Source organism: Lagenorhynchus albirostris, chromosome 13, assembly GCF_949774975.1.
Source record: "Lagenorhynchus albirostris chromosome 13, mLagAlb1.1, whole genome shotgun sequence".
NCBI lineage: Eukaryota > Metazoa > Chordata > Mammalia > Artiodactyla > Delphinidae > Lagenorhynchus > Lagenorhynchus albirostris.
Window position 1 is genome coordinate 29,781,636 of NC_083107.1, and position 24,470 is coordinate 29,806,105.

At 42.4% G+C, this 24,470-nt stretch overlaps 1 protein-coding gene across 2 annotated transcripts; it reads right to left on the minus strand.

The window, feature by feature from the left end:
* Positions 1-878: 878 nt before the first annotated feature.
* Positions 879-23,474, minus strand: PCYOX1 (prenylcysteine oxidase 1). Of its 2 annotated transcripts, XM_060168486.1 has the most exons (6): positions 23,303-23,474; positions 21,987-22,193; positions 20,789-20,963; positions 5,221-5,432; positions 4,712-4,864; positions 879-4,193 (listed from the first exon to the last, which is right to left on the minus strand). In XM_060168486.1, exons 1-6 carry the CDS (start codon positions 23,472-23,474, stop codon positions 3,535-3,537), a joined length of 1,578 nt encoding a protein of 525 aa, XP_060024469.1. In that variant the 3' UTR covers positions 879-3,534. The 2 variants fall into 2 exon arrangements, with proteins under 2 accessions (XP_060024469.1, XP_060024470.1); XM_060168487.1 differs by lacking the exon at positions 4,712-4,864 and having other exon boundaries at positions 23,303-23,457.
* Positions 23,475-24,470: the final 996 nt, after the last annotated feature.

Consider the following 24,470-nt stretch of genomic DNA (forward strand, 5'->3'; position numbering starts at 1 on the left):
TGCTTTCTCAGCTGTTCTGAACATAGAAGATTTGCTCTTATTCTGATTTTTTTCTATCATGACCTGTTCCTGGTTGTGACTGATTTGTTCACGGGTGTTGTTTTTTGTTTTTTCTGTTTTTTGGGGGGGTTTTTTGGCCATGCTGGGTCTTCGTAGTTGCATGCAGGCTTTCTCTAGTTGCAGTGAGCGGGGGCTATTCTTTGTTGCGGTGCACAGGCTTCTCATTATGGTGGCTTCTCTCGTTGCAGAGCACAGGCTCTAGACGCTCGGGCTTCAGCAGTTGTGGCGCACGGGCTTAGCTCTACAGCATGTGCTATCTTCCTGGACCAGGGATCAAACCCCCGTCCCCTGCATTAGCAGGCGGGTGCTCATCCACTAGAAGTCCCTGAGGTTTTTAATGCATTAAAATACAAGAATCTTATTAAATATGAAACATTGGCAAGGATGCCCATTTTCTGTATCTTTTACCACTGAACAGAGATAAAGAAGCTGCAAGCCTGAGTGGGTTTCTTCTGAAACATTAACTGGAATTTTCAAAGTTCTTGCCATAACTTTGACAAACTCTGACTTTTTCACATACGTTTACATACCAAGTACGGTTTTGCTCAAACAACACAGGTTTGAATTGTGCAGGCCCACTTCTATACAGATTTTTTCCAAAATAATTTTGGATTAGTAAATAATTTGCTAATACTACAGTGCTACACCATCCATGGTGGTTTGAATCCACGGATTCTGAACTGGATGGAGGAACCACATGTGCAGAGGGCTGACTGTGAGTTACACGCAGATTTTTGGCTGCTTGGGGGTCGGCGTCCCTACCCCCCACATTGTTGAAGGGTCAACCATATAGTACAACAGAAGTAAAACACAGGAAGTCATGATATCATGGTTTTATTTTGAACATACGTGGGAAATTTTTTTTGAATACAAGAGTAGAAATACAATTCCAGAGAAAAACATTCCAGTGCACTGTGGTTCTTTGTGGAGAAGATAGTGATAACACTGCCCATGATATATTCACCTAGTTCATAAATTTTATGGTTCACAAACTCAAATGAGAGATATTTTACAGATGGTTGTATCATAAACCTAACTTTAAGAAACCTATCAAGCAAATGCTTATTTTTGTGATCTGGTAAAAAGCCTACGAATCATGAATTGCTTTAAAACTGGAGAGTGGGGTGTACACTGAGTATGTGGGGTACTTGTATAATAAAACAGGTGGCTTATGTGTATGTAAAGTGGTATTTCCTATTTATAGGAAATGTTTACAGCAAAAGAATAGCGAGAGGGATCAAACTAACGAAGGCCAATACATTGCTGTTTTTCCATTCTCTTTTTAATTCTTCACTAATGTCAACAAGCTTGTGTTTTTTTGCAGCCACGTAGAGCTGAATTGTTGAACTGGTTTTCTGAGTGGTTCCTAGACCAGTAGCATCACCTAGGAACATAACAGAAATGCAGTCTTTTGTATACCACTCCACACCTACTGAAACAAATTCTGGGGTGAGGCCCAGCAATGTTTTAACAAGGCTTCCAGGTGATTCCGATGCACACTCAAGTTGGAGAACCACTGGAGCAGAACTTGGCCTTCATTCAGCCCCTGCATAATTTTTACCAGTCTCTTCTGTAAAAAGATGATTTGAGCGGCCTCCTGGAATAATAGGCCCTGATAGGTTTTTCTTCCAGTTTAAAAAAAAAGTTTTTTTAATGCTGTAATTGCATTAATACTAATATGCTTGACATATGGATAACCTGTTTTGCTCTTTGAGGAAACAACTTCGGATGCCTTGTTGGAAAACAGAGTTGGGTTTGATATAACAGCAACCTTTTAAATTGGTGTTCTAAGTACAAATATGTCCTATTGCAAAACAAGTCTATAAGTGATAGAAATTAAATTACCTCACTAGTATTCACCCACTTTTAGCATATACATAATAGTATTACACTCTCTACATACTCTCTTCATTAAAACCACAAAAGGAAAAACTGAATGTCTCAACATACTTATTAAGAATAAAAATAGTAAAAAGCTGACCCTTTGACAAACTATAAATTTAATTCCTGCCTCTACATCAAATATATCTTGGCAGTTTTATCAGCATATTATTCACAATTGTAATAGAGAAGAAATTGTTTTAAGAATCAGTGTTCTCTTTTTTGCTATAATCTGGAGGGCTTTTTAAAAAAAAAAAAAATACATGTTAACTTGGTTGCAGTTACTTTTAGAATTAACAAGCTTTTACTTGTCCTGTCCTCCCAGTGACTATAAGGACAGTCACTCATGATCTTTGTACAGATGGAGAACTGGTTCTCAAGTTTGGCTACATATTAGAATCATTCAGGAAGCACTCCTACAGGTGATTCCAATGTACAGCTGAGGCTCAGAACCAGGGCCTCAAAAGATTTCAGCAACCAATTTCTCAACCAAAATGCTACAGTACCTTTAGAAGCATTTAACAGTTTGAACATACACGGGATCTGATCAAGCAAGGTGTCTTGCTGAATATCCTCCTCTAGTGCCAACTGCTCTGGAGTAATCTAAGTTGCCTCTGCTGTGAGACTGTCACTGCATCTTACTATCAAGATTACTAGAGTTCTCAATGAGAGAAATCATTCTTTGCAACATGGACCCGCTTTGATAACGGATTGGGTTTCTTGGGACTCGTAAGGCACTAAAAACCCTTGGGAAACATCATAAACCACCACCATTAGTGAATCTCAACCCAGGATGCACGTTAAGAACTTTCAAAAGCTACAAAAAGCTGAGGTCCTGTCCTCAATCAACTAAATCAGAATCTCTGTTGTGGAGCTCCATCACTATTTTTAAAAGCTCCTCAGGTGAGGGTTTGATAATAGAAGGCCAATTTCTTAAATCAGTAGCCTGCACTTTTCATTTTACTTAAGATTTTTGTATGACATCTTAAATTTATACCAAACTAAGACTTCTGATTTTCACCCCTAATGAAATAGAGACAGAAGCAATGAAAAGAACATTCTGAAAGTCAAGGCTTCAAGCATGGGCATATGTACTTTGAAAAATATAAATTACTAAAGCCAGGCATAAGATACCAGCTCCCATAGTAGTTGTATCTGACTGAAGGTCACATCCAGCTGCGAAGCACAAATGAACTAGTCCCGAACTAAAAGATAAGTCTTCCTCAAGTGCTCCGCTTAAAATGCTTTAAGGTTTGGTTCAAAATCCAGGGCCCCACCCCAGACCTCTTAAATGAGAATCTCCAGAGGAGCTAGAGAATCCGTACGTTTAACAAACTCCACATGATTCTTATGATCAGAGAAGTTTGGGAAACACTGCTGATGGATATAAAGAATAAATTTTGGAGATGCAATAGTTATGCCTTCATGCTTAATTAGAACCTTGTATATCTCATGATTCACTGGGATTACTTTTGTTAAACAATGATAACAGCAAAATATCTGTTTCAAAATCATCTCTGCTCAGACTGTGTTCTTTTTTGCAGTGATAATTCCATTTGGAACCAGGACGGAAAAAAAAGAAATAGTGGTATTTCATAGTTCAGTTTTAAGTTTCTCATATAAGTCCTCTTGGTCAATCATGTGTGTGTGCCCGTTCCAGCGGTGATAGGCGAGGAGAGCAGCATTGTAGCCTGCAACAGCACTCACTTCCATGGCACTTGCTGCAACCTCCATGCCGTTGAGGTAATAAAGTCGATCGTGGAGTATGATGGAAGGGCATTTCTCTGGAGGCGTATAATGAGGGTATGCAAGCCATGACCGCTTCACAGCATAATCATAGGACACAAAGAGCTTTAAAATTTGTTCTTTAGTAAGAGGTCCTGCTGAAAAGATCTTCCAAACGTGTGACCTGTCCGCTTTTGGTTGAGGATTATTACTTTCTTCTACAGAAGACACAAACCCAATGCTGTTAATGAACAAATCTGGATTATCAGTGGTTAAGACTGTACCGAGATCAAACTCATCTAAAGCTCTAGAGGTAAAGACAGTTGAATTCAACTGCCCCTTAATTAAAGTTGTCACTAAAGGTTCGTAGTATTGATGGAATTCCTCAATTGGAGGATCAAAGTTGAGAAAAGTTATATTGGACATTTTTCGATTCAATGGAGTGGCCACCAGGACGATGTCATAGAAGGCTGAATGGGTCTCAGATCCGGTTTGGTAGACCGCTTCATACACCTTTGTGGGATTTCCTAGAGGAAATAGGGAAGCATACATTTTTTTAATGTTTCTAACATACTGTATTTTATACCTTCTAAAAATAATTCTATACCTTCTTAATAGTTTCTCTATAATTCTAAGGCATTAAACAAGTTTTATCCCTTAAGATAATTATCCCTTGGATTTGTATTACAATGAGGCCAATTTTCTACTTGGAATGGAAATAAAATCTTGTCAATAAGTACAAAATATGAAATTTTTACTTTTGAGGATGAAATTATTTTTTAAATCCAAAGAGTCATGCTGCTGTACTTGAGCACATTTGTGAATATTTCTACATGACATACAACACCTCCAATTTAAAATTCCATCATTTGGGACTTCCCTGGCCGTCCAGTGCAGGGGGTGCAGGTTCGATCCCTGGTCGGGAAACTAAAATTCCGTTCCATCATTTGGAAGTGAGTGAGAGATGGAGAAAGAGGTTTTTCTCCCCAAGCAGTTATTTTCTGCAGGGAAAATTAGGAACAGTAAAATAGAAGTTCAAGTTTACCTGTCTGCTTGGTCCTTGTTTTCTCCTCTATGGACATTACTGAGCCAGATATAAGATTGCTTTTGGAAGCCTGAAGGAGCCGTGAGCAAACAAGTTTATTGCCACCTTTTACTGCCCAAAGGCCAGGATCAGTACAGGACATTGACACTGCCCCTGTCAGCGGTAGGAAGAAAACGTGTTTTAATTCTGACTCTGTAAGAGGCCCTCTACCCACTCTCCCTTCCCAATTAGCTAAGCCCTGCTCCAAATGTCTTTAGACATTGCCAAGTGGCTCTGGGAGCAAAATCTCCCCCAGATGAGAAGCATTCAACTAATAAAAGCTAAAGACTCTGTTCCCATAGAAATGCACATTTACATATACACAATTTTGCCAACATTTTTATTGTGTCTGAGGTTTCACAAGGAAAGGCAGTCTTCTCCAAAACATGGCCTAAAGTAAGGAGCCACCATAGCATCAGGTAAACCACTCTGTAAACTAATGTCCATAACTATTCCAAGCCCTGACTTACCTACAAAGCCATTGATGTTCATGGTTTGGCCATAATTGACCCTCATGACAGGAGTAATAATTTCATCGAGGAACTTCTCAGAAAAGCCTGCTTTCTGCAAGGTTTCAAGAAGTGATCGGTTAAATAATCCAAGGTAGTCGTCCCCTCCTAGGGAATGTAGTAACTTTTCTACGCTACTGAAGGCATAGTCATGAGATTGGTAGCGGTAGATCCTTTTGAACAGAAAAGAAATGGCCATTAAACACCAAACAAGACAGGGGGAAGGGTACACATAAAAAAGGAAAATAGCATTCTAAGACTCAAAGTGACTTTCATGTGTCCTTCTGATGAGTCCCTACCTATCCTGTGAGATGCACCTCAGTCACCATCTGCCCCAGGTATCCCAGAGGTTCTTGGCCTCCCTCTCCCTCCGCCTCCTCTGGGGGAAGTCCACTGTCCTTTATATACACTCTTCTGCATTAATATGGTCACTGGGAGCACCTTTCAAGAAGTAGGTATGTCTTATTCATCTTATCTTGAGCACACTTAGACATGTCTAAAGTTAAACTTTACCTTTCCACTAGACTTGATCCTCTCTCCTCCCACAACCAAAAATAACAAGTTACTCCCAACATCCTACATGTCATTCTCGGTTCATTTAGTTTCAAATTTAAACATTTCACTTCTCCTCTCTGCTTCTCCCACCTAAGAAGGAAACCTTATCAATCTTTCTAACATCTCTTCTGTTACTTCATTCTCATCTCCCTGATCTTAAGTGAGGATTTATATTCAAACTACTAAAATGAATAACTGATCTACCTGCCTCTAGTTTCTCTTCTTTAAAACATTTATGAATCTCCCAGATGTCCTAAAATACCCTTATTTTGCCATCCATCCACTTACTCAAAAAACATCTTGCCTATTACTGTTACTTACTAAAGTTCTGACATTAAAAAAAAAATCATGGATTTTTAGAGCCAAACTCATCAAGTCTAACTAACTCCTTTGCTCAACTGCAGATAAAGAAGCAAAGTAGAAGTTAAAGAACTTGTCTAAAAGTCACATGGCAAGTAGAAGGCTCAAGAACCACTATCCCCCTCTGCCTTCAACCACACACACACACACACACACACACACACACACACACACACACACACACACACACACACACACACACAATCTTCCACTTGAATACAGCTGACCCATTCATTCACTGCTCTCAAATATGCTCTGGGTATTGCTCCCAAACACTGCACTGCCTCTTCCCTCCATCTGGAATACACTTCCCATCCCTAATCATACAACAACTAGCTACACTTTCCTTCAGAGCCTGAATCCCAAACCCTCTGCAAAGTCTTACCCAACTTCCCAGTCCACAGTGATGTCATCACCTCCAAAAGTCCCATAAAACTTAGCACTCATGCTCAGCACTTAGATACTACTTCGAATTATTTAATTTTTAGGAACTATCACCTGACATTCTCTGCACTTTACAGACTTGAAAAAATGTTCACATAAATTAGTTCATGCAATAATTCAATACATATTTTTTCAGGGTGCAAGTGATACAAAAATGAGGAAGACATGGTTTCTTTCTCTCAAGGAACTTACAGTTAGGAACAGGTACTCAGGAATATGCACAGATAAGTGTATGAAGCAAAGGAAGAAATAAGTGCCAAGGAAAGATCTCTACCAGTGATCATAGAAGAGTTTTTACATCAAATTTCTTCTCTCAAAATAATCTGTAATTTTTTTAAAGAGCAGAGATAATGTCATATCCATTTCAACATTACCTACTGTCTAACGGTGTAGTATACAAAATGTTGAATATATTTTTGTGGAAAAATTCTCTGTGCCAAAACTGAGAAATTAAAATAATTCCTTCCGGCCCATACTGTTTGGCTTGTAGTCCCTAGGAAGTTGGAAAAAGATGAGAACACTGAGTTCTTCAGAAAAATAATACACTGAATACCTCATAAAATGAAGAGCAATCTTTTGTAATGGTCAGCATGACAAAATAGTAGCCAATTAAATAACTTAAGTATGATGTTATAAAAAAATGATTCCCTGCCTCCTCCCACCGGAGCCCCAACCCCACTCAAACAAGCCTCCTAAGTAAAGGCCTCATAGAGGGTGACATGAGACAATATATACCGTATAAACACTGAGCACCGTAACTGCTTTACAATACTAGCTGCATTACAGCCGTCCCCAACTTTTTCGGCACCAGGGACCAGTGCCATGGAAGACAATTCCGGTTCCTAACAGGTCCGAGGCCCAGGGGTTAGAGACCCCTGCATTAGAATGCCTATTTAGGGGCTTCCCTGGTGGTGCAGTGGTTGAGAATCCGCCTGCCAATGCAGGCGACACGGGTTCCAGCCCTGGTCCGGGAAGATCCCACATGCCGCGGAGCAACTAAGTCCCTGCGCCACAACTACTGAGCCTACGCTCTAGAGCCCGTGATCCACAACTACTGAAGCCTGCGCACCTAGAGCCTGTGCTCCGCACCAAGAGAAGCCACCGCAATGAGAAGCCTGCGCACCGCAACGAAGAGTAGCCCCCACTCGCCGCAACTAGAGAAAAGCCCGCACACAACAACGAAGACCCAACACGGCCAAAAATAAATAATAAATGAAATAAATAAATTTAAGAAAAAAAGAATGCCTATTTACTATAAAGTGAGACGTAACAAGTAGTTTCTGCTAATCAGATTGCTTACACAAACTTCTTTTCTTTTTAAACTACATTTGTATACCCCCTACCCATTTATTCACTCATTCATTCATTTAATCATTCAACAAATATTTATGGAGCATCAACTTTGAGTCAGACACTGTTCTAGGTGCTAAGGATGCAGAAGTCAGTACAACACAGAAAAAAGCCCCTGCTCTAATGGAGCTTTTGTTCTAGATGGGGAAACAGGCAATAAAATAAATAAAGAAATGCAAGCAAATTATATGACAGTTTAGAGGATGATAATTATCAAGGAGAAAAGTAAATCAAAAATAAGATTGGAGGGCTTCCCTGGTGGCACAGTGGTTAAGAATCCACCTGCCAATGCATGGGACACAGGTTCGAGCCCTGGTCTGGGAAGATCCCACAATGCCACGGAGCGACTAAGCCCATGCGCCACAATTACTGAAGCCCACGTGCCTAGAGCCCGTGCGCCTCAACAAGAGACGCCACCACGATGAGAAGCCCACGCACCACAACGAAGAGTAGCCGCCCCCACTCACCTCAACTAGAGACAGCCCGCGTGCAGAAACGAACACCCAATGCAGCCAAAAATAAATAAATTAAATTAAAACTAAAAAAAAAAAATAGATTGGAAATGTTTGGAGCTGACAGGCTTGCAACTCTAAATAAGATGATACAAAAAAATAAGTAGTCAAGGAAAGGCCTCACTGAGAAGGTGATCCGTCAGCAAACACCCAAAGGAGGTGAGGATACAATCCTTGCAGGGACGGGAGTGGGGGGAAATATTTCAGACAGAGGTATGAGCAGTGCAAAGGCCTTATGACAGCAGCATGCCTGGTACTGCAGCTGAAGCAGAGAGATCCAGGAGAACAGGTAGAGGCACAGACAGAAAAAAGTAGGGAAGATGGGATGAAGCACTTCTACAATAATTGAGTAAGGGCCTTAAAAAATCTGCCCCTACATAAAAGCAATGAGAACACTGACAAATATTGTCAACATCAACTTTTTCAAAACTCTGGAAATAAACAAAATCCCAGGAGAATTTATTCAAGAAAAATGGCTGAATGTCTGTAAGAACAAGTGAGCCTTGTGGTATTTTAACTTCCCCTATTCCCATTCCCCTCTTGCTAGCAACAAGGTAGCCTTCAAAATCAGCAGCCTTGCAACTACAATCCCTGTGAAACCAGCAAGCTGGCAGCCACAGCAGGGGATAAAACAGGCTTGGAGCATCCCAAAATTCCCATTCCCAGAGAGCATCCCAAAATTCCCATTCCCAGAGAGCATCCCAAAATTCCCATTCCCAGAGAAGTGCCACTTTTGCCCTATCTGGCAACTCACTCAAAAGCTCCTTCCTCAGGGACTGTCCTTTTGTTTTTTTAAATACAATTTTTAAAGGATATACTCCCTTTACAGTTATTACACAATATTGGCTATATTTCCCAAGTTGCACAATACATCCTGTAGCCTATCTTACACCCAATAGTTTGTACCTCCCAGCCCCCACCCCTGTATTCCCCCCCCCGCCACTGGTAACCATTAGTTTGTTCTCTATATCTGTGAGTCTGTTTCTTTTTGTTATTTTCACTAGTTTGTTGTATTTTTTAGATTAGGGCTTGTCTTTTTTGACCTGATTCAGAGCTCGCTCTGTATAAACAGCCCATCCTGAGTGCATCTGTCAAAAACATCAGTGGCAATTTAACATCAGCTGCCTGAGGCTGTGATACCAATTGGGGCTGATAAGAGGCTTAACAAAAGATTTTTTTTTTTTTAATATTGGGGAATGAAAAACCCCAATTCATTCCTGGGGACCTAGAAGCTCATGTCCATGTACAAGGCTGTCACGTGTCCAGGAAAGACCTGAGAAGGCCCTAATCTTGTCACCTCTGGCTGACCTTGAGGCTTTGAGCAAGCCAGAAGTAAAGGCTAAAGTAGAGTTGTAAACCACCCTCCAGAGCATTGCAAACACATCCCAACACACACACTCGAGTAGCCATACATGGCAAAGAACACAGACTTCACAGAATCAGTCCCAGAAAGTCACTAAACAAACAAACAACAACAAACCTGGGGTGAGGGAAGTTCTGATTTCCAGAGCTGCCATTTAATATTATTTTAAATGTCCAGTTTTCAACAAAAATCACGAGATACTCAGAGAAACATGAAAGTATGGCCCATACATGGGGTGGGGGGGGGGAGGAAGGAGTCAACAGAAACTTTCCCAGAGAAAACCCAGACATTGGACCTACCAGACAAAGACTAGTAGGCCTCGCTACACGGCACATGGGATCTTAGTTCACCAACCAGGGATCGAACCCACGCCCCCTGCATTGGAAGCACAGAGTCTTAACCACTGGACCACCAGGAAAGTCCCATAGACAAAGACTTTAAATCAGATATTATAAATATGTTCAAAGAACTAAAGGAATCCATATCTAAAGAACTAGAGCAAGTATGAAAACAATGATTAGAACAAATAGACTGTTAATAAAGCAATTATAGAAAAAAATTTAAAATTCTGGAGTTGGAAAGTATAGTCTGAAATTAAAATTCCCTAGAGGAGGGCTTCCCTGGTGGCCTAGTGGTTGGGAGTCCGCCTGCCGATGCGGGGGATGCGGGTTCGTGCCCCGGTCCAGGAGAATCCCACGTGCCGCGGAGCGGCTAGGCCCGTGGGCCATGGCCACTGGGCCTGCGCGTCCGCAGCTGGAGCCTGTGCTTGAGACAACAAAAAGCATACCAAGATACACATAATGGAATCCTAGAAGGAGAGGAGAAAAAAGAAACCAACAAAAAATTTATGAAGAAATAATGGTCAAAAATTTCCCAAATTTGATGGAGGACAATAATCTATACATCCAGGAAGCTCAACAAATCCAAAAAGGATAAACTCAAAAAAATCTACACCTAAACACATAATGGTTAAACTGTGGATAAATAAAGAGAAAATCTTGAAAGCAGCAAGAGAAAAGCAACTCATCCAGCAAAAATGATCCTCGGTAAGATTAGGAGCTGACTTCTCTTCAGAAGCCATGATGTCCAGAAGATAGTGGGATGACATATTGAAAATGCTGGGGAAAAAAAAGACTATCAACCAAGAGTTCTATATCCAGCAAATCTATCCTTCAAAAATAAAGAGAAATTAATATAATCCCAGGTAAACAAAAACAGATAATTTAACACTAGCAAACCTTCCCTACAAGAAATACTAAAAGTTGCCCTTCCGGCTGAGATAGCACCAGACAGAAACTCAAATCCACATGAAGAATGGGTAAAGGTAATTAAATAGGTAAATATAAAAGACAGTATAGGGGCTTCCCTGGTGGCGCAGTGGTTGAGAGTCCGCCTGCCGATGCAGGGGACACGGGTTCGTGCCCCGGTCCAGGAAGATCTCACATGCTGCGGAGTGGCTGGGCCCGTGAGCCATAGCCACTGAGCCTGCACGTCCGGAGCCTGTGCTCCACAGCAGGAGAGGCCACAACAGTGGGAGGCCAGCGTACCGCAAAAAAAAAAAAAAGACAGTATAAAGATATACAGTTTACCCTTAAACAACACAGATTTGAACTGTATGGGTCCACTTATACACAAATTTTTTCTAAAAAATATACAGTTGGCATTCCATTTCCACAAATGCAGAACTCACAGATACAGAGGGCCAACTGTAAGAGATCTGAGCATCTGCAGGTTTTGGTATCTGCGGGGTGGTCCTGCACCCAATCCCCCATGCATACCAAGGGACCACTGTATATGCTTGAAATTCTTTCCCCTTATCTGACTTTTTAAAAACTGCATAAAGCAATAATTATAAAACTAATAAGCTTATAGAACATAAAGACATAATTTGTATGACAATAGCACAAAGTATGGTGAGGTAACAAAGCTATATTGGAGTAAAGTTTTTGTGTACTATTGAAATTAAGTTGGTATTAATTCAATTAACATTGTTTTAAGCAATTAACATTATTTTAAGTTAAGATAGTAACTGTAATCCCCAGGGAAACTACTAACACAATAACAAAAATATGTATTCTGAAAGAAACAGCAAGAGAATTAAAATGGTACACTCTCTAAAACAAAAGAAGGCACCACCTAGAGGATGAATAAATTCTAGAGATCTAATGCACAGCATAATGATGACAGCCAACAATACTATTTTATATACTTCCAAGTTTCTAAGAGACTAGGTCTTAAATGTTCTTGCCGCATAAAAGAAATAATAATTATGTGATATGACAGAGGTGTTTAGCTATGGTGGTAATCATAATGTAATACATATTATAAATGTATCAAATCAACATGTTGTACACCTTAAACTTACACAATGTCATATGTCAATTATATCTCAATATTTTTTAAAGGCACTATGTTAACAATGAACAATACGAAAAGGAAATGAAGAAAACAATCCATTACAATAGCATCAAAAAGAATAAAATATTTAGGAGTAAGCTTAACCAAGGAGACAAAAAGACTTGTACACTGAAAACTACAAAACACTGCTGAAAGACATTAAAGACATCCTGTGTTCATGGATTGGAAGACTTGAAATTGTTAAAATGTCCATATTACCTAAAGTGATCTACACATTCAGTGCAATCCCCATCAAAATCCCAGTGACATTTTTTTTTTTTTTGCAGAACTGGAAAAAATTCCTAAAATTCACATGGAATTTCAAAAGATCCCAAATAGCCAAAACAATATGAAGAAAGAAAAACAAAGCTGGAGGTCTCACACTTCCTAATTTCAAAGCATAATACAAAGCTACTGTAATCAAAACAGTTTAGTGCCAGCATAAAAACAGACATACAGATCAGTGGAACAAAACAGAAAATCCAGAAATAAATCCTCATGTATATCATCAAATGTTCATCAAAGGTGCCCAGGCTACACAATGGGGTAAAGAATAGTATCTCCAACAAATGGGGCTGGGAAACTGGATATCCACGTGCAAAAAAATGAAACTGGACCCTTACCTTAGATGATATACAAAAATTAATTCCAAATGGATTAAAGACAAAAACATAAGACCTGAAACTATAGAACTCCTGGAAGAAAACATAGGGAGAAAGCTTCATGACATCGGATTTGGCGATGACTACCTGGATATGGCAACAAAAGCACAGGCAACGAAAGCAAAAAGATAAATGGGACTACATCAAACTTAAAAACATCTGTGCAGTGAAAGAAACAATCAACAGAGTGAACAGGCAACCTACAAAATGGGAGAAAATATTTGCAAACCATGTATCTGATAAGGGTTTAACATCTAGAATATATAAAGAACTCTTACAACTCAGCAACAACAACAAAAATCCAATTAAAAAATGGGCAAACAATTTAAATAGATATTTCTCCAAAGAAGACATACAAATGGCCAACAAGCATAGGAAAAGATGCTCAAGAGGGACTTCCCTGGTGGCAGAGTGGTTAGGAATCCGCCTGCCAATGCAGAGGACATGGGTTTGAGCCCTGGTCCGGGAGGATTCCACATGCCGCGGAGGAACTGCGCCCATACACCACAACTACTGAGCCTGCGCTCTAGAGCCCACAAGCCACAACTACTGAGCCCGCCTGCCACAACTACTGAAGCCCACGTGCCTAGAGCCCATGCTCCGCAACTGCAATGAGAAGCCCGCACACCGCAACAAAGAGTAGCCCCCGCTCGCCGCAACTACAGAAAAGCCCGCATGCAGCAATGAAGACACAACACAGCCAAAAATAAATAAATAAATTTACAAAAAAAAAAAAAAAGATGCTCAACATCACTAATCATTAGAGAAATGCAAATCAAAACCACAAAGAGATTATCATCTTACACCCATTAGGATGGCCACTATCTAAAAAACAGAAAATAACAAGTGCTGGCAAGGGTGTAGAGAAATTAGAACCCTTGTGCATTGTTGAAGGGAACGTGAAATGGTGCAGCTGCTATGGAAAACAGTATGGTGTTTCCTCAAAAAATTAAAAGTAGAATTACCAAAAGATACAGCAATCTCACTTCTAGGTATATATCCAAAAAAACTGAAAGCAGGATCAAAGAGAGAATTGAACACCCACGTTTACTGCAGCATTATTCACAATAGCCAAGGGGTGGAAGCAACCCAAATAGCCATCAAAAGATAAATGGGTTAAAAAAAAAGACAGGAGTAATGGAGAAACAGAGGAACAAAAATGATATAAGACAAATAGAGGGACTCCCCCAGCAGTCCAGTGGTTAAGACTCCGCCTTCCAATGCAGGGGGCACAGGTTCAATCCCTGGTGGGGAACTAAGATCCCACATGCCATGTGGTGCAGCCAAAAAGAAAAAAGACATATAAAAAGCAAATATCAACAGTAATTAAACATAAATGGACTATACTCTCCAATCACAACACAGAGATTGGCAGACTGGATTTAAAAAATAATAATAATAATCCAACTTATCTTGTCTACAAGAAGTACACTTTAGATTCAAAGACACAAATAGGTTGTAAGTAAAAAGATGGGAAAAGATATACCATGCAAACAGTAATGAAAAGAGAGCAGGAGTGGCTACACTAATATCGGAGAAAATAGACTTAAGACAAAAATTGTTACTAGACACAAAGGAGGACATTTTATAATGATAAAAGGGTTACTCCATCAGGAAGACATAACAATTATAGACATATATGCACTTAACAACAGAGCTCCAAAACACATGAAGCAACACTGACAGAGCTGAAGGGAGAGACAGACAGTTCAACAATAACAGCCGGATACTCCAATATCCCACTTTCAACAATGGGTGAACGAGTACGCAGAATACCAACTGTATACTAGTTCACTATGGCTGCCATTACAAAGTATCACAGGCTGGCTGGCTTAAACAACAGAAATTTATTTCCAACAGGTTTGGAGGCTCCAAGTCCAAGATCACGGTGTTGGCAGGTTTGGTTTCTTCTGAGGCCTGTCTCCTTGGCTTGCAGATGGCCACCTTCTTGCTGTGTCCTCACATGGTCTTTCCTCTGTCTGTGCACATCCCTGGTGCCTCTTCTGTGTGTTCTAATCTACTCTTCTTATAAGGACAACAGTCAAATTGGATAGGGCCCAGCCTAACGGTTTCATTTTAACTTAATTACTTCATTACAACCCTATCTGCAAATACAGCCACATTCTGAAGTACAGGAGGTTACGACTTTACCATATAAGTTTGGGGGTGGGGAGGACACACAACTCTGCCCATAACAAACAGGAAATTTAAAAATGATGAATGGGATTATCTACATCCTATCAGGTCTTCCAAGCCATGGCACAGATTTTGGCTGTAACTCTGCATGAAATAGCCACTGAAAGTTTCTCAGCAGAGGAGTAATGTGATGACTCTTAGATTTTTAGAAAACTACTTTGGCTGCTATGCTGAAAACGGATTGTGATGGCACAAGGGCAAAAGCTGGGAGATGAGTTAGGAGGTGAATTAGTTTCCTATTTCTGCAGTAACAAATTATCACAAACTCAGTGGCTTAAAACAATACAAACTTATTATCTTATGGTTCTGCAGGTTAGAAATCCAAAGTCAATCTCACTGGGCTAAAGTCAAGGTGTCAGCAAGGCTGGTTCCTTCTAGAACCTCTGAGGGAAGAAACCATTTTCTTGCCTTTTTCAGTTTCCATAAGCCACCTTGGCTCATGGCCCCTCCAAGCATCACTCCAACTTCTTTCTTCCATCATCCCATCTAATACTCATTCTGATTCTCCTGCCTCCCTCTTATAAAAACTCTTGTGATTACATTGGGCCCACCTAAATAATTAAGAATTATCTCCCCTTTTCAAGATCCTTAATCTTATCTACAAAGTCCCTTTTACCACGTAAGGTAACACATTCACAGGTTCCAGGGATTAGAATGTAGACATCTTGCAGAGGGAGGCAGGCATTATTTAGCCCACCACATGAGGCTATTCCAACAATCCAGACAGGACTTCCCTGGTGGTCCAGCGGTTATCACTCTGTGCTTACAATGCTGGGGATGCAGGTTTGATCCCTGGTTGGGGAACTAAGATCCCACATGCCGCCAGACAAGAGATAATGGTGGTTTGGATCAAAGCGGTAGCAGTGATGGTGGTGAGAAGTGGTGAAATTCTGAATATATTTTAAAGACTGATAGGATTCAAGATAGACTGGATTTGGGAAATGAGAAAACGAAAAGAATAAAAAATGACTTGTTAGGTGTAACTTTTTTCCTTTGAGGAATAAAAAGGGTGTTTATAAAGCCTTTCACTATGAGTCCTATCAGTCTCAGATCAAGAAGTGTTAAGGATCTAACATATCCCCAGAAATGCACTAAGTGCTAGAGACAAGAATGAGCTTGAACCCAGCCTATAAGCCAAGATATCTCAACGGGAAGCCATTTTGTGGACCACAGGATTCAATTCAACAAATATGACTGAACATCTATGACATTCTGGCTACTATGCATACTACAGAACAACACAAGTGTGTGTGTGGTGTGCACCATATAACACTTAAGAGATGTTCGAAAAGAGACATGAATGGTGACTAAAGTATTAGGAAAGGGGTGAGATAAGACATGAATTCTGGAATAAAGAATGGCATCCAACCAGAAAAACTGCATAAATAAATGCTCAGAACTGGAAATTGACTTGGCAAGTGTGGATATCAAGGGCAGCAGGATCTCCACCCAAATACCTTCAACAGCAAAGAAAAATGCATACTCCCAGGGGTGTGGGGCCTTGCCTACCACAAGCTTGAACCCTCTTTCAAGTATCATGGTTTACTACTGTTACATGGGCTTTTGCTCACACTGTGCACACTCTGAAATAGAAGCACAAAAATGACAATGTACCTCCCCAAAGCTGGTCAACAAATCTCCCAAAAATTTCTACAGATGATCACACAAGCCACTTTAAAAAGGAGCCAACCGGATCTGTCATATATATCCAAAAAAGGGAGAAAATGTGTTGATCAAGGACTTTAGGTTTCTTACACCATTCAAAGAAAGAAAAAACTCAAGAATATTCTCCAATTACGCATTTTAATCTAGTGGTTCTCAACCCTGATTATAGGCAAGATTCACTTGAGGTGAACACACCAATGCCCAGATGCCTACTACAAACCAATGAAATAAAAATTGTCTAGGAGTACAGCACAGCATTCTTTTTTTTTTTAATTTATTTTTTGCTGTGTTCAGTCTTCATTGCTATGCGAGGGCTTTCTCTAGTTGTGGCGAGCGGGTGCTACTCTTTATGGCAGCGCACGGGCTTCTCATTGTGGTGGCTTCTCTTGTTGTGGAGCACAGGCTCTAGGCGCGCAGGCTTCAGTAGTTGCAGCACACGGGCTCAGCAGTTGCGGCACACAGGCCCTAGAGCGTGCGGGCTTCAGCATTTGCGGTGCACGGGCTCAGTAGTTGTGGCCCGCGGGCTCTAGAGCGCAGGCTCAGTGGTTGTGGCGCACGGGCTTAGTTGCTCCGCAGCATGTGGGATCTTCCCGGACCAGGGACTGAACCTGTGTCCCCTGCATTGGCAGATTCTTAACCACTCTGCCACCAGGGAAGTCCCACATCATTCTTATTTTTAAAACTGTGCCACTAGGGAAGTCCCACATCATTCTTATTTTTAAAACATCTCCATGTTGGGAATTCCCTGGTGGTCCAGTGGTTAGGACTCCGCACTTCCACTGACGGGGGCCAGGTTGCATCCCTAGTTGGGAATTAAGATCCTGCAAGCTACGCAGCATGGCCAAAGAAAAAAAAGATCCCCATGTGAATATAATGTACAGCCAGGATTAATAACTACTACTTTACTGAAATGTTGGGGATTTCACTGTTCCAGAGTCCTCTTTGGCAACCTCTGTGGCTCCCAATCCTGGTTTTTGTAACATGAGTGATATTACAAATATTTAATAACTGGTACAACATTAAACAGAAAGAAGACTGACTACAGCACTGGAACTGAGTCAAGACTCCCTGCTGGAGCAGTGGAGGAGACTCCCAGGGAAAAGAAAACATGCAGCTAGTAGCTATTTCACAAGGCCAGCAGTATTTCACTACTTTAGCAACTGGCACATGCTGGCTCAATACCTGCCCTTTCTCCAACTGTCTCATAGGGTATGACAAGATTATCAAAATAAGATCTGCATGTTCTTGACTTATTGAAAGAAACAGTAATGTATGATGGATGGCCCTTTAAACAACACAAAGGTCAGTGCTCTATAATCAAGTATCAAAGATACACTGGAGGGGGGCAGTAATTCCATAAAGTTTGGGAATTGTTTTCTAAAATCAAAAATAGTATAATCTACAGGGAACTATATTCAATATCCTGTGATAAACCATCACGGAAAAGAATATGAAAAAGAATGTATATATATGTATAACTGAATCACTTCACTGTACAGCAGAAATTGACACATTGTAAATCAACTATACTTCAATAAAATAAACTTTTTAAAAATAGTATAACTTATGTATCCCCTCACTGGGTCTTTTTCACAGTTCTGTAATACCCTGAATTCACTTGAAAAGTGATTTCTTAATTTCTCAAAGGGCAATTCTCTACATGTCAAGAAAACTGATACACACAGGCAAGGCTGTATCTGATGCCATATGAACTTGATTTTCCTGCTGAGGATGCAGCAACATGCCCCCTTTCTTTAAAAAGTGACTGGCTGTAGGGCTTCCCTGGTGGTGCAGTGGTTGAGAGTCCGCCTGCCGATGCAGGGGACATGGGTTCGTGCCCCGGTCCAGGAAGATCCCACATGCTGCGAAGCGGCTGGGCCCCGTGAGCCATGGCCGCTGAGCCTGCGCGTCCGGAGCCTGTGCTCCACAACAGGAGAGGCCACAACAGTGAGAGGCCCGCGTACCACAAAAAAAAAAAAAAAGTGACTGGCTGTAATGCAGGGGACAAGGGTTCAATCCCTGGTCCGGGAAGATCCCACATGCTGCGGAACAACTAAACCCATGCACCACAACTACTGAGCCTGCGCTCTAGGGCCCGCAGGCCGCAACTACTGAACCTGCATGCTGCAACTACTGAAGCCCGTGCGCCTAGAACCTGTGCTCTGCAACAAGAGAAGCCACCACAATGAGAAACCCACGCACTGCAAGGAAGAGTAGCCCCCGCTCACCGCAACTAGAGAAAGCCCACACGCAGCAACGAAGACCCAACACAGCCAAAAAATAAAAAATTTAAAAAAAAAAGTGACTGGCTGTCTCTATACAAGTTCTATATATTTTCCTAGTAAACCGCTTGTCTCTCTACTAGAATATGTATTCTTTGAGGGCAGGGACATGTTCTGGGTTCTACATCTTTAGGACCTAGAATACTGCCTGGCACATAATAAGTACTCAATATTTGGTGAATGAACAAAGGAATGAATGACTACTTTAAAACAACCTGCACTATAGCTGAACTTATCGTACCCGCTGGAAAGGAGTTCAAGAAATTGACCTCAGAATGATGTTTAGAAAGAAAGAAATCCCTAACTACTAAAAGTTACAGAAACTAGAGTACATTTATCCTATTCACCTCTTACATCTGTGCTGGGCAATACCTGGTCATATGACATGTAATTTTACCTTTTTTTTTTTTTGACAGATTTAATTTAATTTTTTTTTTTTTGGCTGCATTGCGTCTTTGTTGCTGCATGCAGGCTCTCTCTAGTTGTGGCGAGTGGGGGCTACTCTTTATTGCAGTGCAGAGGCTTCTCCTTGCAATGGCTTCTCTTGTTGTGGGGCGTGGACTCTAGGCACATGGGCTTCAGCAGTTGCAGCACACAGGCTCAGTAGTTGTGGCACGCAGGCCCTAGAGAACGTGGGTTTTGGTAGTTGCAGTGCACAGGCTCTAGGGCACATGGGCTCAGTAGTAGTGGCTCACAGGCTCTAGAGCACAGGCTCAGCAGTTGTGGCACACAGGCTTAGTTGCTCCACAGCATGTGGGATCTTCCCCGACCAGGGATCGATCCTGGGTCCCCTGCATTGGCAGGAGGATTCTCATCCACTGCACCACCAGGGGAAGTCCCTAATTTTACCTTTTTAACAATTATTTTATTCCGTTGGCACAGGCACAGTAATGAAACATTATTAGCATTTACAAGCTGAGTTTCTCCAGGACCTAAAACTGTAAACCAGCATAAAAATTAGCACATGCCAATGACCTTAAAAAAAAAAATAGGTTGTATCTTTCAAAGGTAGACTGGTTATCTTATGTTATTTTTCCTACTTCCCAAAGCAATGCATATTCATACACAAAGAAATTTTTGAAAATACAGAAAAACATAGAGAAGGAAAAGAGGCACCTGTATTCTCACTACACAAGACAGTGTGGGAATTTAATATCCTAATTTAAATTCCTGGGTCTCAGAACTGATATTTCAGGCTGCTGGCTCACTGAAACATCACGTCACAGTTAAATAAAGCTCATTTAAGTTTTCTGATCCTTTCTACAAGCTCTTGTACACATCAGCTCATTCATCTACACACAACACTAAAACAGTTCCGAGACTAAGAGAGAGGACTCTGGAGCCAGACTGCCTGGGTAAGAACTCCAGCTCCACCAGTTACTAGGCGGGTGGACTTGCACACTTGAAACCTCTCTAAGCTTCCACCTTTCACACCTGTGAAAAGAAGCTAATAACAGTACTTACCTCAGAGAACTGTCACGAGACTTCAAGGAGTTAATATTTGTAGAGCATTTTAAAGTGTCTGGTAACATTAAATAAGCATTTGCAAAATATGTTTTCAGAAGCAAAAATAAACTACCCTTTCAGCTTCGAAGTGGATAAATGGTCTGCGTATTGTATACAAAACATTTTGCCTAACGATCTTAAAAACAGGCTGCAGTTAGGTAGAGAACTGTTCCAAGAAACTATAATTCCTACAGATCATCTAATAAGTCTTAGGTTAAATGGAAGAGAAGAAATTACCTCATAAACTTGTCTAATATATCCTCTACCCACATGTGCATTCGGAGGGACTGAAATCCATAGTGCCAAATTAGTTTAATCATGTTTATTATAAACCAGCTGCTCTCCTCATATACCAGAGTCTCTCCGTTATACACCCCCACTAGGCCACTAGGGCTCTGAACAGCAGAGAGACCTGTAAAAACAAAGAAAGGTAGCTAAGTCAGTGGTTTCTGTACTGCTCAAATGAGAGAAGATAATCTGAAGCTACCGGGGACGTTCTGAAGTGAGTGAATCCGGGCTTCCCCCAGTTCTCAGGAGACATGTTAAAGGAGCTCTATCTTTAGAACAGTGGGTGATACACTAGACACCACATTTTCCAAAAGCGGATTCCCTGAAAGATGGGTTGGATGATCATGCAGATATATCAAAATGAGACTGGCTATAGTTAGTCTAAAAAGACTAAAAAGTCAAAAGAAAAAAAACCAAAGGATGAGCTGAATTCAACTTAAAAACAGAAATGTCAGACATGACTCTTGGCAGCATAAATGGCTCCTGGCATACACTCGCCCTCACGGAGGAAAGAGGCCCAGGAGGCGTCCACCGGAGATGTGGCAAGCAGCTAAGGAAAAGAAGTCAGCCCCATTCCTGTGCAAATCCTATTTTGCATAACTGGATAGTTCTGATAACTGGAAGAAGGCCAAAATTACACAATATTCCCTGAGGAAATAGCCTGCAGAGGCTGGCCACGCTTCCCCCATACCTGTCCAGTGCCTCTGCTGGTAGGCAAGCAGTCCGATGTCCCAAGTTCTAGGCACATGTTTGCACCTACAGCTGTGTGAGTGACCTTAAGCCAGACACCTCAAGTCTCTGGGCCTCATTTCCCCAGCTGTAAAATGAGCACGCTAGGGTTTCTGCTAACTCCAACCATTCTTTGATTCTTTAACACGAACCCAGAGGTTTGAGAAGCCACGGCAGCAACCATCCCCACCCTGTGCCCCATGGCTGTAATTCCAGATAACTGAAGATACAGATAACTAGTGTCCCATTACAGCAGAGCAGCTCCTAAGGCAGCACCAACTGCTAGCAGGAAAGTGAGGAAAGCAGTTTTACCAGCTTCACTGTAAAAGATGATTAACAAGGCAGGAAAGTTTCAGTTCCCTATCTGACAACAATATCCATGCATATTGAAGTCTGCTTGTCTGACCAAATTACATACCCAGGTCCTTGACAAAACGCTTCATGTGCAGATTTAAAGGATGGATGACGGAACCTCCTGACTCATATTCTTGCCCTTGCATAGTCACGGTGGCCAGACGGCCCCCCACCTCTCCTTTTTCAAACACGTCAATCTTCACATCGTTCCCAAATTTCTGCCGCAGATAATAGGCTGCTGAAGTGCCACCAATGCCAGCTCCAATAATCGCTATGGGGGAAAAAGAAGGAACAGGTTTTTTTCCCTCTTACCAGCTTTGTAGGTTTGCTTTGTTTTTGAAAGGCCGTAAATCAACAACAGACGTTGCTTAAGCCTGTGATCAACAATTTAGGGAAGCCTGGGGAGGGGGAGGCAAGTGACAGCTGCGGTGAAGATAGAATTATGAATCTGGCCAGACACTGCCCCCAGACAAAAGTGGTAGTTACACTTTTTTTTTTTTTTTTTTTTTTTTTTGCCAGATGGCCCAAGATTCTCACAGTTCGTTGCGGAAGAACCAAGTGGACCGCCAAACACCCTTCTTTGTGCCCAATGCAAAGGAACAGAGGAGGTGGGGCCTTTCCAGGACGCATTTCAAATAAAGTGGCCGCCATTTTTGCCTTGATTTGTTCCGTCTCGTTAATGTAAACAGGTTAATGATTCCAAAGGACACGGCTTAAAGGGGAATAAAAAAAACAAAACAAAACATAATAAACAGGGGAAAACAACCAAAACGACTCAAACTAAAAGACTGACTGTTTCGGCTGTGTAGTCGTCCTAGGCAGAGAACTTGTGCAAGCCAGGGGACTGTGCCAGCCGGCCGACTTCAGCAAAGCGGACGGGGGAAGGGCGCCCCAGCCCATCACTGGAAGCAGACGCGGCCAGCGCGGTCAGCTTATCTGCGCTGCTTGGTGTGCTGTGCCCGCGTGCGCCTCTCATCTGCAGAGCGGAATTGGCCCGTCGCTCCCGGACCAGCCAGAAGACCGATTTCCCAACAAGTGCAGCAAGGGAAGGCCGCGGGAGGGGCCTGAGCCTCCCCGGAGCCCAAGGCCTCCGACTCAGGGGCTGCAGGGAGGCCTGGCGCCCGCCCGCCAGCCCGGGTCGCCCCCCTCCACGGCCCATTGCTCAAGTGGGCAAGTCTCCACGCCCGGGAAAGAGCGGTCCCTGGGGCACGTAAAGTAGTCCCAAGGTGCGAACCGGGAAGAGCTCCACTTGCGCAAGGAGCTCGTTCTGCGCGGCCCGGCGGGAGTCGCGGGTGCCCGGCCTGGAGCATCAGGCAGCGGCCGCCCGGCGTGGGGCGCGCTCCCACCGCCCCCGCCGCGCGCCGCCTCCTTCTCGCCTACCGATATTCTCCGGCGGGGCCCGGGGCTCGGCGCTCCCAGGGAACCCCCAGCTGCACAGCAGCAACAACCCCAGCCACAGCCCCACGGTCGAGCAAGCGAGCCGCCCACGGGTACGCTCCATAGCTCTCGAAGCGTTGTTGTCGGACTGGAAAGCCCAGCTGTCCGCCCGCATTTGAGTCTGCGCTCTCTGCCCGCCCCGCCCCCTGGCTGGCCTCGCCCCTCCAAGCCCCGCCCAGGTCCACCCCCAACCTATCCCGCTCTGCTGCACAGGCCCTTGACACCCCACGGCCGCCCTTGACACCCCAGGGCCACCCTTCCCTCCAAGAGCTGCCAATCCGGTTCTCTCGGTCCCCTAAGCCCGCCCTGCCCCTCCGAAGCCCACGCTGCTTCAGGGAGAGACCAAAGGCGCCAGAGGAGGCTCACCCCAGCTTTTAATTTCTTCAGTCGTGCCTTCTTCTGTCCCTTCAGTCGCTCTCGCTCAAACAATGCACACAGCTAATCGCTGCCAGAAACAGACCAGGGGTGCAACGAACACTTTACTGAGTGATCACTATGTTCGGGACTGTTGCGTACAGGATGAATGGGTAAATGGTACTAGGTAGAAGGAAAAATGGGGGAGACCAGGGATGGGGTGGTCCAAAGTGAAGGGAGTGGAAAAATAGTGACAAACATGAATGAAAGTAGTGTACTCACCTCATATGCTGGAACATTATGCAAGCATTAAAAAGATTTGTAACATCAGTATCTATTGTCCTAGTATTGTTATGTGAGAAAATCTGCTGACTGAGTGATGGGTATTATATGATCCCATTTCTGTAATTAAAATACCCCCCCACCCAGTCAAAAAAAAAAAAAGGAAGAGAAAAAACTAGTACATGAACATGAAGAACAGTATGGATGGAAGGAAAACAAGTTGGATAAAAAGAAAGGTTAGGGACTTCCCTGTGGATAAGACTCCGAGCTCCCAATGCAGGGGTCCTGGGTTCGATCCCTGGTCAGGGAACTAGATCCCACATGCATGCCACAACTAAGACCCGGAGCAACCAAATAAATAAATAAATAAAATTATGGTTTTAAAAAAGGATAAGCTTGGAGAAAGGAAGCAGAAAATCCACTACAAAAAAGGACTCATTTATTGGACAAATATTTATTGAGTTCCTTCCAAGTG